Source organism: Argopecten irradians, chromosome 7 (genome assembly GCF_041381155.1).
Source record: "Argopecten irradians isolate NY chromosome 7, Ai_NY, whole genome shotgun sequence".
Classification (NCBI taxonomy): Eukaryota; Metazoa; Mollusca; class Bivalvia; order Pectinida; family Pectinidae; genus Argopecten; species Argopecten irradians.
This window is the reverse complement of record NC_091140.1, coordinates 40,116,397-40,130,243: the sequence shown is the minus strand read 5'-3', so window position 1 is coordinate 40,130,243 and position 13,847 is coordinate 40,116,397. Positions and strand designations below refer to the sequence as shown.

The following is a 13,847-nucleotide window of genomic DNA, read 5'->3' as shown; positions in this document are numbered from 1 at the left end:
TAACTTAGTGAGACTCGATCAATTATTTGTTATAAGATATAGTCTACCATATTGTGAAAACTATCTTTGTTTGTACAATAATAATGCTTTGAAATTTTAATCAAACTCCCTAATTTTAATCAAACTCCCTGAAATAGACATTATGCAGGGGGTACCAACTATCCTATGAACACAAATATACCCGACATTTGCATATATTCATTAAAAACATAAGTTTTAATGGGGGACATAAAAAGATGTAATCCACGAAAATTAAACCCCACAAAAAATAACTATTTCACAGTAGATTAACTGGAATAAATTGGCCAACACATTAAGAATACAAAACTATGTGCAGTCAGTACACTTTCGTTATTAATTTATCAATGCAAATGTCTGCCAGCTCTTCATCAAATTGATGAATCCTACCTGAAGTAATTCACATATTAATTAATTTTATAATTACAATTTTCTCGTTAAAATCTATTGACTTTCCAGGTAATTAATATTATGGACATAGTCAGATATGAAAACTGATAGTCAGTGAATTACATAAGGTAGAATTAATTGATTGATTGTAAAAACATTGTTGATGAGATCCCTGTTATAGACTTACCAGCAATTTACAATTTAACAATAGGCCTGCCTTGGTGTAAACAATCCATCATGTCTAACTTCACCTATCTAGGTATTTGGTTTTATTATAAACATTTATTTTCAATTTAAGGAATGAGAAAAAAAATAAAAGTGAAATACATAACTGTCAATTATATGTGAATTTTCACTATATGCTCCAAAATCATGGTACTCTATTCTCAGACATTGTAATCAAGATTGGACCAAATATTTCATGTTAGACTTACATGAGGATATAAAGTGTCCAGATCAATGAGACCATTCTGTAGTAGCTGGGCAGCAAGTGTGTACAGACTGGCAGGCGTTTCCTCCTCCTATAACAGAGTAATACATTTACTTTCATCAAATCTGTTAACACAATTTGAAAGCTAAGAAAGCAAAATTATCTCCCAGTGAAATATCCACATATACATAAGTCATCACTACTACTTTATACGGTAAAAAATTCTGCAGGTGTTGAGTACTTTCTAAAGTAGAACTACTTAAAATATTAGCAGTGAATTCCTCGACAAAATACACATAAAAGCCTAAAGGCCTTTAATATTAAAATGGTCATCTGGCCAAATTTCAAAAAACACTTTCATACATTTAGCATATGAAAATTATATGGATCCAGAGAATACTTTGTGAATGTATTTACACATGAATTGTATGCTAATAGGTTTGTTATACAAGAGATTATACGGTAAAAAATTCTGCAGGTGTTGAGTACTTTCTAAAAGTAGAACTACTTAAAATATTAGCAGTGAATTCCTCGACAAAATACACATAAAAGCCTAAAGGTCTTTAATATTAAAATGGTCATCTGGCCAAATTTCAAAAAACACTTTCATACATTTAGCATATGAAAATTATATGGATCCAGAGAATACTTTGTGAATGTATTTACACATGAATTGTATGCTAATAGGTTTGTTATACAAGAGATTACACCTACCTTGAAGAAATGAAATTTAAAGCCAAGTATATGACACAGCGTCTTCTGTTCTGTGACATATTCTTTAAAGAGGGGTACATAGAAATCATGAAGTTCTGGACGGCGCTCAAATGATTCCAAAAGAATGTCCAAGACACGATTAGGATCCAAATCAAAGCAACCTAAAATATAAAAATGTATATAAAAATCAAATTTCTGTAAAAACACTAAAAAGTCAAACTCTATAGATCAAACTATGGGTAAATAAACAAGATGCCCAGAGGGCTTGTATAGCTCATCTGGTTAATATAGTACACTCATTCCATTTAATAAACACTTATCTGGCATAGAATTAGAAGCTGCAAAGCATATGAAGTGGAAATACATGAAAATATCAATTCACGATTTTAGGAAAGTTGTTTATGTAGATATTGTAACTGGTCTTCCCTTTTGGTCCCGCCCTTCTGACCTCATAGCCAAACAAAGATATTTCAGATTCTCCAACATTTGTTGAACACTGAACTATAAGATCACTTACCGATAAGAGATTTCAGATTTCAGATTTTCAAACACTTTATGATATACTGAACTATAATAAGATCACTTACCAATAAGAGATTTCAGATTCTCCAACATCTATACATGTATACACTGAACTATAAGATCACTTACCAATAAGAGATTTCAGATTTTCCAACATCTATACATGTATACACTGAACTATAAGATCACTTACCAATAAGAGATTTCAGATTTTCCAACATCTATACATGTATACACTGAACTATAAGATCACTTACCAATAAGAGATTTCAGATTCTCCAACATCTATACATGTATACACTGAACTATAAGATCACTTACCAATAAGAGATTTCAGATTTTCCAACACCTGTGTATACGTGGTTTCGTGGTTTTGTCTGTGAATCTCTTACCAATAAGAGATTTCAGATTTTCCAACATCTATACATGTTATACACTGAACTATAAGATCACTTACCAATAAGAGATTTCAGATTCTCCAACATCTATACATGTATACACTGAACTATAAGATCACTTACCAATAAGAGATTTCAGATTCTCCAACATCTATACATGTATACACTGAACTATAAGATCACTTACCAATAAGAGATTTCAGATTTTCCAACATCTATACATGTGTTATAAACTGAACTATAAGAACACTTACCAATAAGAGATTTCAGATTTTCCAACACCTGTGTTATATACTGAACTATAAGATCACTTACCAATAAGAGATTTCAGATTCTCCAACACCTGTGTATACGTGGTTTTGTCTGTGAACTCTTGGTTAAGCTCTGTAACTAGCTTTGCGTAACCTTCACTTTCTTCTCGCAACAAGTTGAACTTTTGTTGTTTGTAGCTGAAATAAGTACAAAAAATAATCAATACACAAGATAAAAAAATGACCTCTTTTTCATATTACTACCAAGCCCAAGTGATGTACAGCTATTGTTTACCTTCACATGATTAAGATAGTGTCCTTTCATGTAACACAACCAAGGAAAAGTCTTTGTGTTCTATAACAATGGGACACTATAAAAGTGCCTTTGGTTATAATACTACACTACAGTCAAAACTTAAACAACTTTAAGTGATATCGGCACTCATCAAACATTATCTATGTCAGACAATCGAAAGAGGGATCTCTGCTTCTGCTTTTCTCTCCTCCCCCCTCCAACCATCCTTTGAAATAATGAATACACCAAGTTTGACTTTTAAACTGCCTACAATAACGCACTTCAACTGTCACATTTAATATGGTCACCTTCTATGTTGTGATTGGATTTGTTCCAAAATGATTATGAAAAACTCAGGACCAAGAAGAACCTACAAGTTTAATTTGAGGAAGCTCGACCTTTTCAGTAAATATACTTTCTGAGAAAGTGACAAAATCCTTAATGATTGCTTATCAGCTGTCATGTTGTTTCCTTTTCATACACAAAAAGCAATTGAAAATCTATAGAGATAAAGATAATCTACATGGACCAAAGGCAATTTGAATAGCCAACCAACATCAAAATCTAAACTAAAATGATACTTGTAGTGCTAACAAAACACAACTTTATTTTCCAGTTTATTAACTGCTGGGATGTGTTGCTTGTGGTCTTTGGCAGCATGCTTCAGTGATATAGCACTATAAAAAGGGCAACAGTTCCACTATACAAGACACATCACGAATATACCCCAGTCTCCCAAAACACACACCCACACTTCATGCACGCAACACACCGCATACACTAGACTCTAACAACTGTGGCTGTTAAAAGGACGTTAAAGATGCTCCACCGCCGACAGAGCATAAATGATACCCATCATTTGAACAATAATTGGTATTTTAATCGTGTATACATATGTCTTATTAACCCAAAATATTATTTAAAATAATGTGTTTTGCTTTCGGTGAATGCGCAATCAGTACTGTATTCCAAATAGGACATAGTGTCACAGATTTTTTTCGGGATGCAATTAATTATTTTCAATATTTTTATTTTGAATTAAAATTAGAAGCTCAAACTTTTCAATGGTGGTTATATGGTGTAAAGTAAGTAACTTTTGTAACTGAAGAAAAAAGACTAAATCATCTACTCCTGTTTTTGATAGTGAAAAATTACCTTTTGTCAGCGGTGGAGCATCTTTAAGATAAATGTGTGTATTGTATAATGTATGAAGAGGCCAGTCAGCACAGTGCTGGCTGTAGCTCCTATTCCCATGGCCGTATAACTGACCAGCTGACACCCTACTGGAATACCAGTAACAGTTTTTAGTTATTATTTCCCCTTACCTGTATTCCAACTGAACTCTGACCCCTTACCTGTATCCCAACTGAACTCTGACCCCTTACCGGTATTAATTAATCAAACAAACAAATCCAGTTTATAAGCTGCAGACAATAATTATTGTAGTCTGTTGATGAAGATATAGAACTCCCAACTCACTACATATATCTGTATGTAGTGTATATACATTAAACCCACAATTCAAATCACTATTCGTATAATGATACTTTAATGACTGAAATGCTAGTGGAAGTCCAAAATGGTTTGTTTAGTTTTACGTCCTATTAACAGCCAGGGTCATGTAAGGACGTGCCAGGTTTGTTGGTGGAAGAAAGCCGGAGTACCCGGAGAAAAAACACCGGTCAGCGGTCAGTACCTGGCAACTGCCCCACATGGGATTCGAACCCGCATCCCAGAGGTGGAGGGCTTGTGGTAATATGTCGGGCCATCTTAACCACTCGGCCACCGCGGAAGTCCAAAAGAAACTTACTATAATTTTGTCTTGGTCTTGACATATTTCTGCTGAAATTGGAGTTTAGATGTGATGAGTCCACAGCTCTCTAGTAATTCCTGGTCAAGCCTTTCTTTCAGTACAGCAGATGGCACAAATATCTGAAACAATCAGTGACAAGGTCAAATAACGCAGTTGAGAGTAAACCCCCATTAAGAATCATTTAAGTTTGTTTAACACATCAAGTGACAGAATACTGGATTCTGATTGGCTACACACATGGGTACTATTTGCATTATGCCCGCGGAAGTGGGTACTATAGAAGTGGTGTGATATATATTTAACATTAGTATATTGTGACATCACTATTACGTGACACCATTATAACGTTACGCTTCAACCAACACCTCAAGATGGCGGCCAGACTGGTGTACGGGGAAGGAAACTTGTGTCGTTTTTCTACATAAGACATTTCACTAGCCCAATTTTGATCTTTTAATCTTCATGAAACTGAATCTCATTTAAAGAATAAGATTACAGCGATTACTTAAATTATAACAACGTTTAAGAACATGCTGTGTAAATGAAGATAACGTTGCAGAGTTTCCTTTGAAGTGTTTTAGTTACAATGAAATGAAAAGATTACATACAAATGGGTGATGTACTTAACCCATTATGGCATAGTCTAGAAGGCATTGTTATATACATTTAAAATAGTTTAAATATAAACTCTATGACAAAAATGCCAATAAATAAACTTTGAGCGGTCCAAAGACCTGTCAACGTCAATGCATTGTTTTGAGTCAATGGGTATAACAAAACAGTCAACGTTATGACTGTGGCTTTGGGCAACAGATGATTTGCTGGACCCTCACACAAGCTGTTGCCCGAGGCCAAAGCCCCAGTCAACAACTGTATACTATTGGCTCGTAAGTGTTGTCTCCTGATGGAATAGTGTCCAACCGAAGGCATTCCTCGAAAATACCGAGGCAATAGTGCCCTTTAAGCCAGGCCATAAAAGATAAATATAAAATGATGATGTTGTTGTGGTAAAGTTGGCACCAGTAAACATGACTTAAATATATAGATGTTGATTGCAACATTGGTACTATAAACAAACTGCCAAAGTCTAATTGTTATCAGAATATAGCAGAAGTGAATTAAATACTGATAGTTTTACATGGTTACAGGTCTATTACTTACATCACAAGATGATACCAAAGAGATAAATCTTTCTCTCTGGACTTTGTCCTCTGTCACTGATGACTCAATATCTGGAAAACAAGTCAAATTATTATGTATAACAAGTCAAACTACCATAACAAGTCAAATTATTATGTATAACAAGTCAAACTACGTATAACAAGTCAAACTACTATGTATAACAAGTCAAACTACTATGTATAACAAGTCAAACTACTATGTATAACAAGTCAAATTATTATGTATAACAAGTCAAACTACTATGTATAACAAGTCAAACTACTATGTATAACAAGTCAAATTATTATGTATAACAAGTCAAACTACTATGTATAACAAGTCAAATTATTATGTATAACAAGTCAAACTACTATGTATAACAAGTCAAACTACTATGTATAACAAGTCAAATTATTATGTATTACAAGTCAAACTACTATGTATAACAAGTCAAATTATTATGTATAACAAGTCAAATTATTATGTATAACAAGTCAAACTACTATGTATAACAAGTCAAATTATTATGTATAACAAGTCAAACTACTATGTATAACAAGTCAAATTATTATGTATAACAAGTCAAACTATTATGTATAACAAGTCAAACTACTATGTATAACAAGTCAAATTATTATGTATAACAAGTCAAACTACTATGTATAACAAGTCAAATTATTATGTATAACAAGTCAAACTACTATGTATAACAAGTCAAATTATTATGTATAACAAGTCAAATTATTATGTATAACAAGTCAAATTATTATGTATAACAAGTCAAACTACTATGTATAACAAGTCAAATTATTATGTATAAAAAGTCAAACTACGATAACAAGTCAAATTACTATGTATAACAAGTCAAATTACTATGTACAGAGGACTCCACATAATCGAATAACGGTTATTTGAATATTTCGGTTATTTGTATAAAATTCTGCGGTCCTGATTTTTCCCTTCTTTATCTTTGTTTTTCAACTCTGTGTATTTGAATAGACTTTAACATGACCTCCGGTTATTCGAATAAAATATTTGGGAAATTCCAAAAACAAAATCGAATATTTTTCAATTTTGCAATATATTTTTAGCGAAATTCGCCGGTATATGTTTCAAGATACTTCGCTAGAAATCATCATGCTGACAGATTAACGTTATCGTATGGGTTGTTATTTTATGCATGAATCTGCAAAGGTATTCCATGCTGTTACGATTTACATCAGCAGCGGTAGATCATTACTTTAGTATAATCAATGACTCAAACATCTAATTAAAGAATTTGCATTTTCAAATATGTTTATTTATTAACGTAACGTACCTTAGTTCGCGATCGGTTGGAGAAACCTTGCTTTCTTACAACAATCGCCATTTAATGAGTAGTCTCGTACAACAAGAGTCTTGTTTACTACGCCAGACATGTCCGTATCAAGCGTCTCGTTGAACGAGACACAAAAGCATGCAAAGTCGGCGTGCAATGACAACCGCAAGTTTCGTATGTAATATTATGGATACAAAAGATACTTGCTACGTTGTTTCATTGCTACTTGAATATGCATTAATTTCCTAAATGTTATCAAGCTATTTGCTGTATCTTTCAACAATACAGGAAGAATTCTCAAAACACATTTAGGTCCAGTGAACGCATGGCTTCATCAACCGCCGCCATTTTCGAATTCATACACACATGTGATCTAACTAGACAAGAATCTAATATTGTAATATTTTTTGTTATTAAACAATTAAAATCGATTTACAACTTTGAAAATAATTACTTGTTGTTCGTTTTAAGTGTAAATAATTTACGTATTTATCAATTAAAAGAAACGATATCTTTTTTGCCTGTTCACATGTATGGGAGGTCAAAAGAAGGTGAAAAATGCCATCTCTACCAATTCGAATACTCCGGTTACTGAATATTTTCTTCTGGAAAATGACTTATTCAAACAAGGACATAGTCATTCAGATCCCCCGCCAATGGAGATATCAAAGCTGAAGTAAGTTTGATTGTGAAGACTTATGTGTATGAAAAAAAAAATAGGAAAAAGTGCAAAAAATGAAAACCTAAAAATAGCAAAAGGTACTACTAGACCATAAAATGAATGTGTCTATGCAGTGGAAATATCTCTGCTGGTTTTAGAGTTATGCTCCGGAAATGAACCTGCTACAAAAATATGATATTTTCAGCAATGTTTCTATGGTTACAGAAAAAAGCACAAAAAGTAAAAACCTGAAATTAGCAAAAGGCACTACAAGACCATAAGAACAATGTGTCTATGAAGTTTCATGGAAATATCTCTGCTGGTTTTAGAGTTGTGCTCCGGAAACGATTCTTACACAAAAAATCTGCCATTTTTAGCAATGTTTCCATGGTTACAGAAAAATGTACAAAAAGTGAAAACCTTAAAATAGCAAAAGGCACTACTAGACCATAAGACCAATGTGTGTATGAAGTTTCGTGGAAATATCTCTACTGGTTTTAGAGTTATGCTCCGGAAACCATTCGTACGGACGGACAGACAGACGGACGGACGGAACCAATTTGTATATCCCCCGCCAACTTCGTTGGGCGGGGGATAATAAGCGGAATCCTCTGTATAACAAGAGGCCACCTGAGTGACCTGATGGTCGTTAGACTTTAAAGTTGTATGGTCTCTGATCCATGACTTGCTCTTTTTTGACAGAGAAAAGGCATTTAAAGTGTTCTAAATATTTTTTCTCTGTCTCTTTAAGTTTGAAACTTTCCATATTTACCGACTTTCGTAATGTTAGTATTTGCCAAGTTATTAATTAATCAAATTTAAATACTGTATTGATTTTTCTCGTGTACATGTTTAAAATATCTCTGAAGTCTCTGAGCTTTGCCAATCAGCATAGGTATTGCCGATGTTGATCACATATACAATTTGGGAGGTTCCATCTATACAGGAATCAGATGGGAAAAGTGAAATTTCTGTTTATAATACAAAAAGTGCTTGGCCCGTCACCATAAAACTATTCTTCATAGATTTTACATGAAAAATCTGTCAGAGAAGTTAAAAGTTTAATGGTGTAGTTTTTTGCTTCTGCATTTCGCTGTTTCATTACAAAAGGTATATTGGTTATAAAGGATCACAAAGTAAAATGTTGAATTCTCTCACATCATCAATGCTATTGTTGATATGGTGTTAGTTACTGTGTCAATGACACAGTTTCCGACACTGTAGGTAATACTTACCAACAATGCCAAACACATCTGCCAAAACACTGGGGATTCCTGTGTGTGCATCCTGTAAATACAATTCATTAGTAATGTATAAATTTTATATACAACAACTTCCATATCAATGTACTTCCACATCTTACTAAATCACAATCAGTCTAAAGAATTTCATATTATCATCAAATTGGATTACAATAACATAAATTAATTTAGTTATAATCACCAAATCAGACATGGATCATTACATTTGATGTCTTTGCAATGATATTACATATGAACCTTTTTAATATGTTTCAGGTTAACGTAAATCAAATACTTCCCGATATCTATATAAGATTAAACAATCCATGAGTCAATGACTTACTGATGCTTCACTGAGCGCAGAAAGAGCTTGTTCCTGTTTTAATTGGCCCTTGATTACTTGCCAACACAAATCATACAGACTTCGAGACAGTGATTTTGGACCCTGGTTCCACAAACCATTGTTCTCTGCTGAATTTTTACATAGCTTCAAACTGCAATGAAAATGGAAATTAACATAATTCAGATATGTTTCTAACTTATATTTTATCTGAGCTTTTTCTCAATGCTTTGGGTATGGGCCCTGTGGCTTTGACTTTGGGAAAATGTAGCCTATTTATTGTAGGACAAAACTAAGATTTTGGAAAAGTTATGAAATAAAGCATACTCACAAAATAAGATTTATTTTTATTTCCAGTGTATGGTAGTTTATATACTTTCCAGAAGCCAATTCACAAACATTTATGTATAGCTTTAGCCAACTAATTAAATTCATGCAATATTTTTGGTTAGTTTTTAAGAAACTTTGATTTTGGGAAATTTAAGACTTCAATTGGGAAAAATTTAGAGGCTTGGCCATGGGCTCGAAAATCATGCTGAAAAAAAGTCCTGTATCTGAAAAAAAAAATTGAAAAAACTTGAAATTAATGAAGGATTAAAATTCATTTTAAATGATGGAAGGTTCTCGACTTTCTATTGAATTTATATAAGTAAATTCATTATTATTAAAATCAATATTTATGACAACTCTGGGTAGCATAATGCGATAGATTATAGAGTAAAATTTCCAGTACAAGAACTATACAGGAATTATATAGTTCCTTTTCACTGGACACATGAATTATAGTTAATATGGTTTAATCAATTTTCAGGTTATGGTAGTCTTATAGTTATGGTAAATGTTAACTACTGACTTTTCCAATTATTTTCCTATCTGTTTTTAAGTTTATGTTGGGTGCCATCTTCATGTAGACTGTTTTATTTATATTATTAGTGTCAAAGTTACGCAGTATTTTGACAGCGGAACTTGTGAAGACTCGTTTATGATTCTGGTATTAGATGTCGATATTTGCTATCAGAAGTTTCGCAATATCAAGCATCTAATATTTAATATATTGGATTGTCATTGATTTAAATCCGGCTGCATATGTGCTCACAGGTTTTTTTTTCCAACATGATTTGGGGCCGAAATTGGCCCCATTCCCCATGGCAAAACCTCTAAATTTTTCCCAATTCAAGCCTTAAATTTCCAAAAAATTAAAATTTCTTGAAAACTATTCAAAATATTACATGAATTTAGTTGGTTAAGACTTTAAATATTAGGCCTAGTGAATTGGCTTCAGAAAAGTACATAAAATACAATGGAAATAAAAAAAAAATCTTATTCATTATGCTTTATTTCATATTTCATAATTTTTTCACAAATCCTGGTTTTGTCGCACAATTCAAAGCCATAGGCCCCATTCCCAAACCAGTGAGAAAAAGTCCTGGCTCAGGGATGAGATTGATCCCGACAACTCAAGAAGAGAAGTCTGTCACGGTCTTCCGCATGTAGAAGTAAGAGCTTCTTCTTCTTCTCTTCTTATTGGTTCATTATAACGTGTTGTCAGATTTTGCTATAGTCAAATCTAGCTACATAGCCAGATTTAGCCTGTTACCGGACCTGATACAGTCTGAAGGCCCAGTGCAGTAGGCCTATAACGTCAGTTCATTTTTAGTTTGCCGAATGAAAGGACGTGGCCATAAAACGTACCACGACACTGCAATAACAGTCTATACCAGTATTATTTTAATCTTAAAGGATAACATTTGATATATATACCATAACCGGTGACTATTAAGACACTTACAACTCTGTTCTCCCCGATTTTTCCCATGTTTTGCAGTGTTGAGCTACCGCCATTTTAGTTCGGGCACACTTGCTTCAATGACGTCACATACAAATAGCCTTTAAAAAATTTAGTTCTTTGTTTTCAAAGACATGTTATCCCTTTTTTGAGTACATTGTTATACTAAAAAGGCTTAATTTAACACGTTTATAAAAATACTGTAAAGGAGAATAATATTTATATGCCATTAACTTAAAAAAAAAAAAACAGCTGTTTAGAGATTATTAAAGATGGCGGCCTCCACAGCGGATGGTCAAACCATGACGAAATTATCAAAATCAGAGAGAAAGTTGCGGAAGAAGCAAACGAAGTCTCAATATACGTTGTTAAAGCACGATGGGATAAGAGCATCAGATATTCCAACAAAAGTGAGTGATTTGGATAGCTGTCGTGCGATTGAATTTGTAAAAGGAGAGGAGAACCTGTAGTGGCCAGATCGATGATCGACCAGTCAGGTTGGGCTCTAGTAAATTTTTTGCTATTATATCGATATATAGCTATAAAAGCTATTTATAGCTATACAAACTAGTGAAAAAACATTTCTGGAGATGAAAAATGCTTGCGCTCATAACCGACTCCTGAAACTTGCAGGGAATGTGTATAAGGATAATTTGAACACTATGCAACCACTTTTCGTTCGAAACAATAGAGCAATAATTAACTTAATTAGCTTAATTATACCTCATCAAAACTGCTTTCTATATGTTTGAATGATCGTTATAAACAACCATTGCAAGTTTCAGGAGTCGGTTTTGAGCGGAAGCATTTTTATCTTCAAAAATGTTGTTTACCATCAGTTTTGAATAGCTATGCTATTATAGCTATTATATCGCTATAATAGCAATAAATTTACATGTGCACAACCTGCCAGGGCCCAATTTCAATGAAAATTCCTTAAATTTAAGGAATTCCTTAACTTTAAATTCTTCATAGGAAAGCATTACAGATTTTAAGGAAGGCTCCTTAACTTAAGATTTTTTCCTTAACTTTTGTAATGCTTTTCTATGAGAAAATTTAAGTTAAGGAATGTTCATGAAACTGGGCCCAGTTAATTCATGAACATTGTTTGTTTTGTGGTGTAGCAGGTTTTAACATTAAATGTAAAACGGTCACCTTCCAGCTTCACGCTAGGGGGAATTTCCCTTAAGCTTAGTCGTTAGAGTGGCGGACCAGTAAGTCCAGGGTTGCGGGTTCAAGCCCGGCTGGCGCCACACTACTCTCGCCCTGTTACATTTGGTGCGCAGACCACTTCAAGTGGAAGTATTGGAGGCTTCCTTGGAGAAAATGAGATGTGTGTAACGTCTTTGTCTCTGGTGTGGGGGCAATCTAAATATGAATTTAAGGCAAAGCCACAGAAGAGCGCAGTTACATATAAAAAATGTAAATATAGTTAGGATAATAGGCTCCGTAAGTCTCGTTTCGCGTTACTTCCGGTTTTCAACTTCCGGGTACATCCAGGATCCCGGCATCGGTAGCAACCTATGGTGTTATGCATTCGGATGCACTTACCGGGCGGGAGGAACGTATACATGCAGTGTATTTAGGTTCCCGAAAGACCCAAAGGAAAGGAAGAAATGGGTTGAAAGATGCAGGTTAATATTTAACGGTAAATTTGTTCAGACAGAGATTATTCAGATATAATCAGTAGTCAATATCAGGTCATGAGTAGTACACGATTCACATGTCCCTGTCATCGGCTGTAAACAATAAATTAGATCTAACATTATTACTACGATAGCATATATATGTACTACGATAAAGAACCTCTTGAATATCGAAGACGATCTATATTTGTACAATGTATAATTACTCCAGATACTGTGTACAGCCACGTTACCACCTTAGTTGACACTATAGCACCCCTCTGTGTTTGTTACCATCTTCACAGTGCTTCTTCTAGGGACTTGCCTTGCAGTTGGACCTTCACTATGACTGTACTTTAATATATCTTTCTGTAGATTTTCAGGTGTAAGCCTATTAAATGAGGCAGTATGTTTTTTACCACATTATCCATTTATTTCTTCTGTTTTCAATAAAAGGTGTACATTAATATCTGTCTTATTTATCTGTTCCGACTCTGATTTATTGGGGGAAAAATGCAGACTTAAGTCAAACTTCAGTGGTTTTCCTTTTATAACATTTAATTGAGAAAGATTTTGATATACCCTATCAGACCCATTAAGTGTCCTCGTCCCTAAAAGGGCCCCTTCCCCTATTTGGGGCTTCATTTTCACCAACCTCAATTTATATGTAGACTGAAAGTATGAAAACTGTGAAGGAGTTGGGTTTTTTTTAATTTCCTTTGCAAATTGATTTATGTCTTCTTTGTGTTATGCAATTCTTAAGAACTTATTGGGTCTAATAATGTTAACCAGCTAAACCTGCCTATATTTTTAGTTTTTTCATATGAATATTAAGACAATTTAAAAAAGAAATAAAACTAATAACATAGGCAGGATTAGCTGAG

The 13,847-nt window shown here is 33.7% G+C and overlaps 2 protein-coding genes across 6 annotated transcripts in view; one reads left to right on the top strand and one right to left on the bottom strand.

The window, feature by feature from the left end:
• The window catches only part of LOC138328424 (THO complex subunit 2-like), a 60,709-nt gene extending 49,285 nt beyond the window's left edge, over window positions 1-11,424 (bottom strand). For 2 of the 4 annotated variants that reach the window (XM_069275228.1, XM_069275230.1), the window contains exons 1-8: window positions 11,342-11,424; window positions 9,556-9,706; window positions 9,207-9,258; window positions 5,993-6,063; window positions 4,829-4,950; window positions 2,788-2,921; window positions 1,553-1,713; window positions 843-929 (exon numbers count right to left, since the gene is read on the bottom strand). In XM_069275228.1, coding sequence (XP_069131329.1) covers window positions 843-929; window positions 1,553-1,713; window positions 2,788-2,921; window positions 4,829-4,950; window positions 5,993-6,063; window positions 9,207-9,258; window positions 9,556-9,706; window positions 11,342-11,394 — 831 coding nt within the window. In that variant the 5' untranslated portion in view covers window positions 11,395-11,424. Of the gene's footprint in view, window positions 1-842; window positions 930-1,552; window positions 1,714-2,139; window positions 2,179-2,395; window positions 2,424-2,787; window positions 2,922-4,828; window positions 4,951-5,992; window positions 6,064-9,206; window positions 9,259-9,555; window positions 9,707-11,341 lie in introns of those variants that run through there. The other 2 variants (XM_069275229.1, XM_069275231.1) reach the window with 2 other exon arrangements.
• A 181-nt stretch (window positions 11,425-11,605) lies between these two features.
• LOC138328423 (alkylated DNA repair protein alkB homolog 8-like) overlaps window positions 11,606-13,847 on the top strand; it is a 32,797-nt gene continuing 30,555 nt past the window's right edge. The window contains exon 1 of one of the 2 annotated variants that reach the window (XM_069275225.1): window positions 11,606-11,748. In XM_069275225.1, the coding sequence (XP_069131326.1) occupies window positions 11,611-11,748 (138 nt within the window). In that variant the 5' untranslated portion in view covers window positions 11,606-11,610. Of the gene's footprint in view, window positions 11,749-11,818; window positions 11,836-13,847 lie in introns of those variants that run through there. The other variant, XM_069275227.1, reaches the window with a different exon arrangement.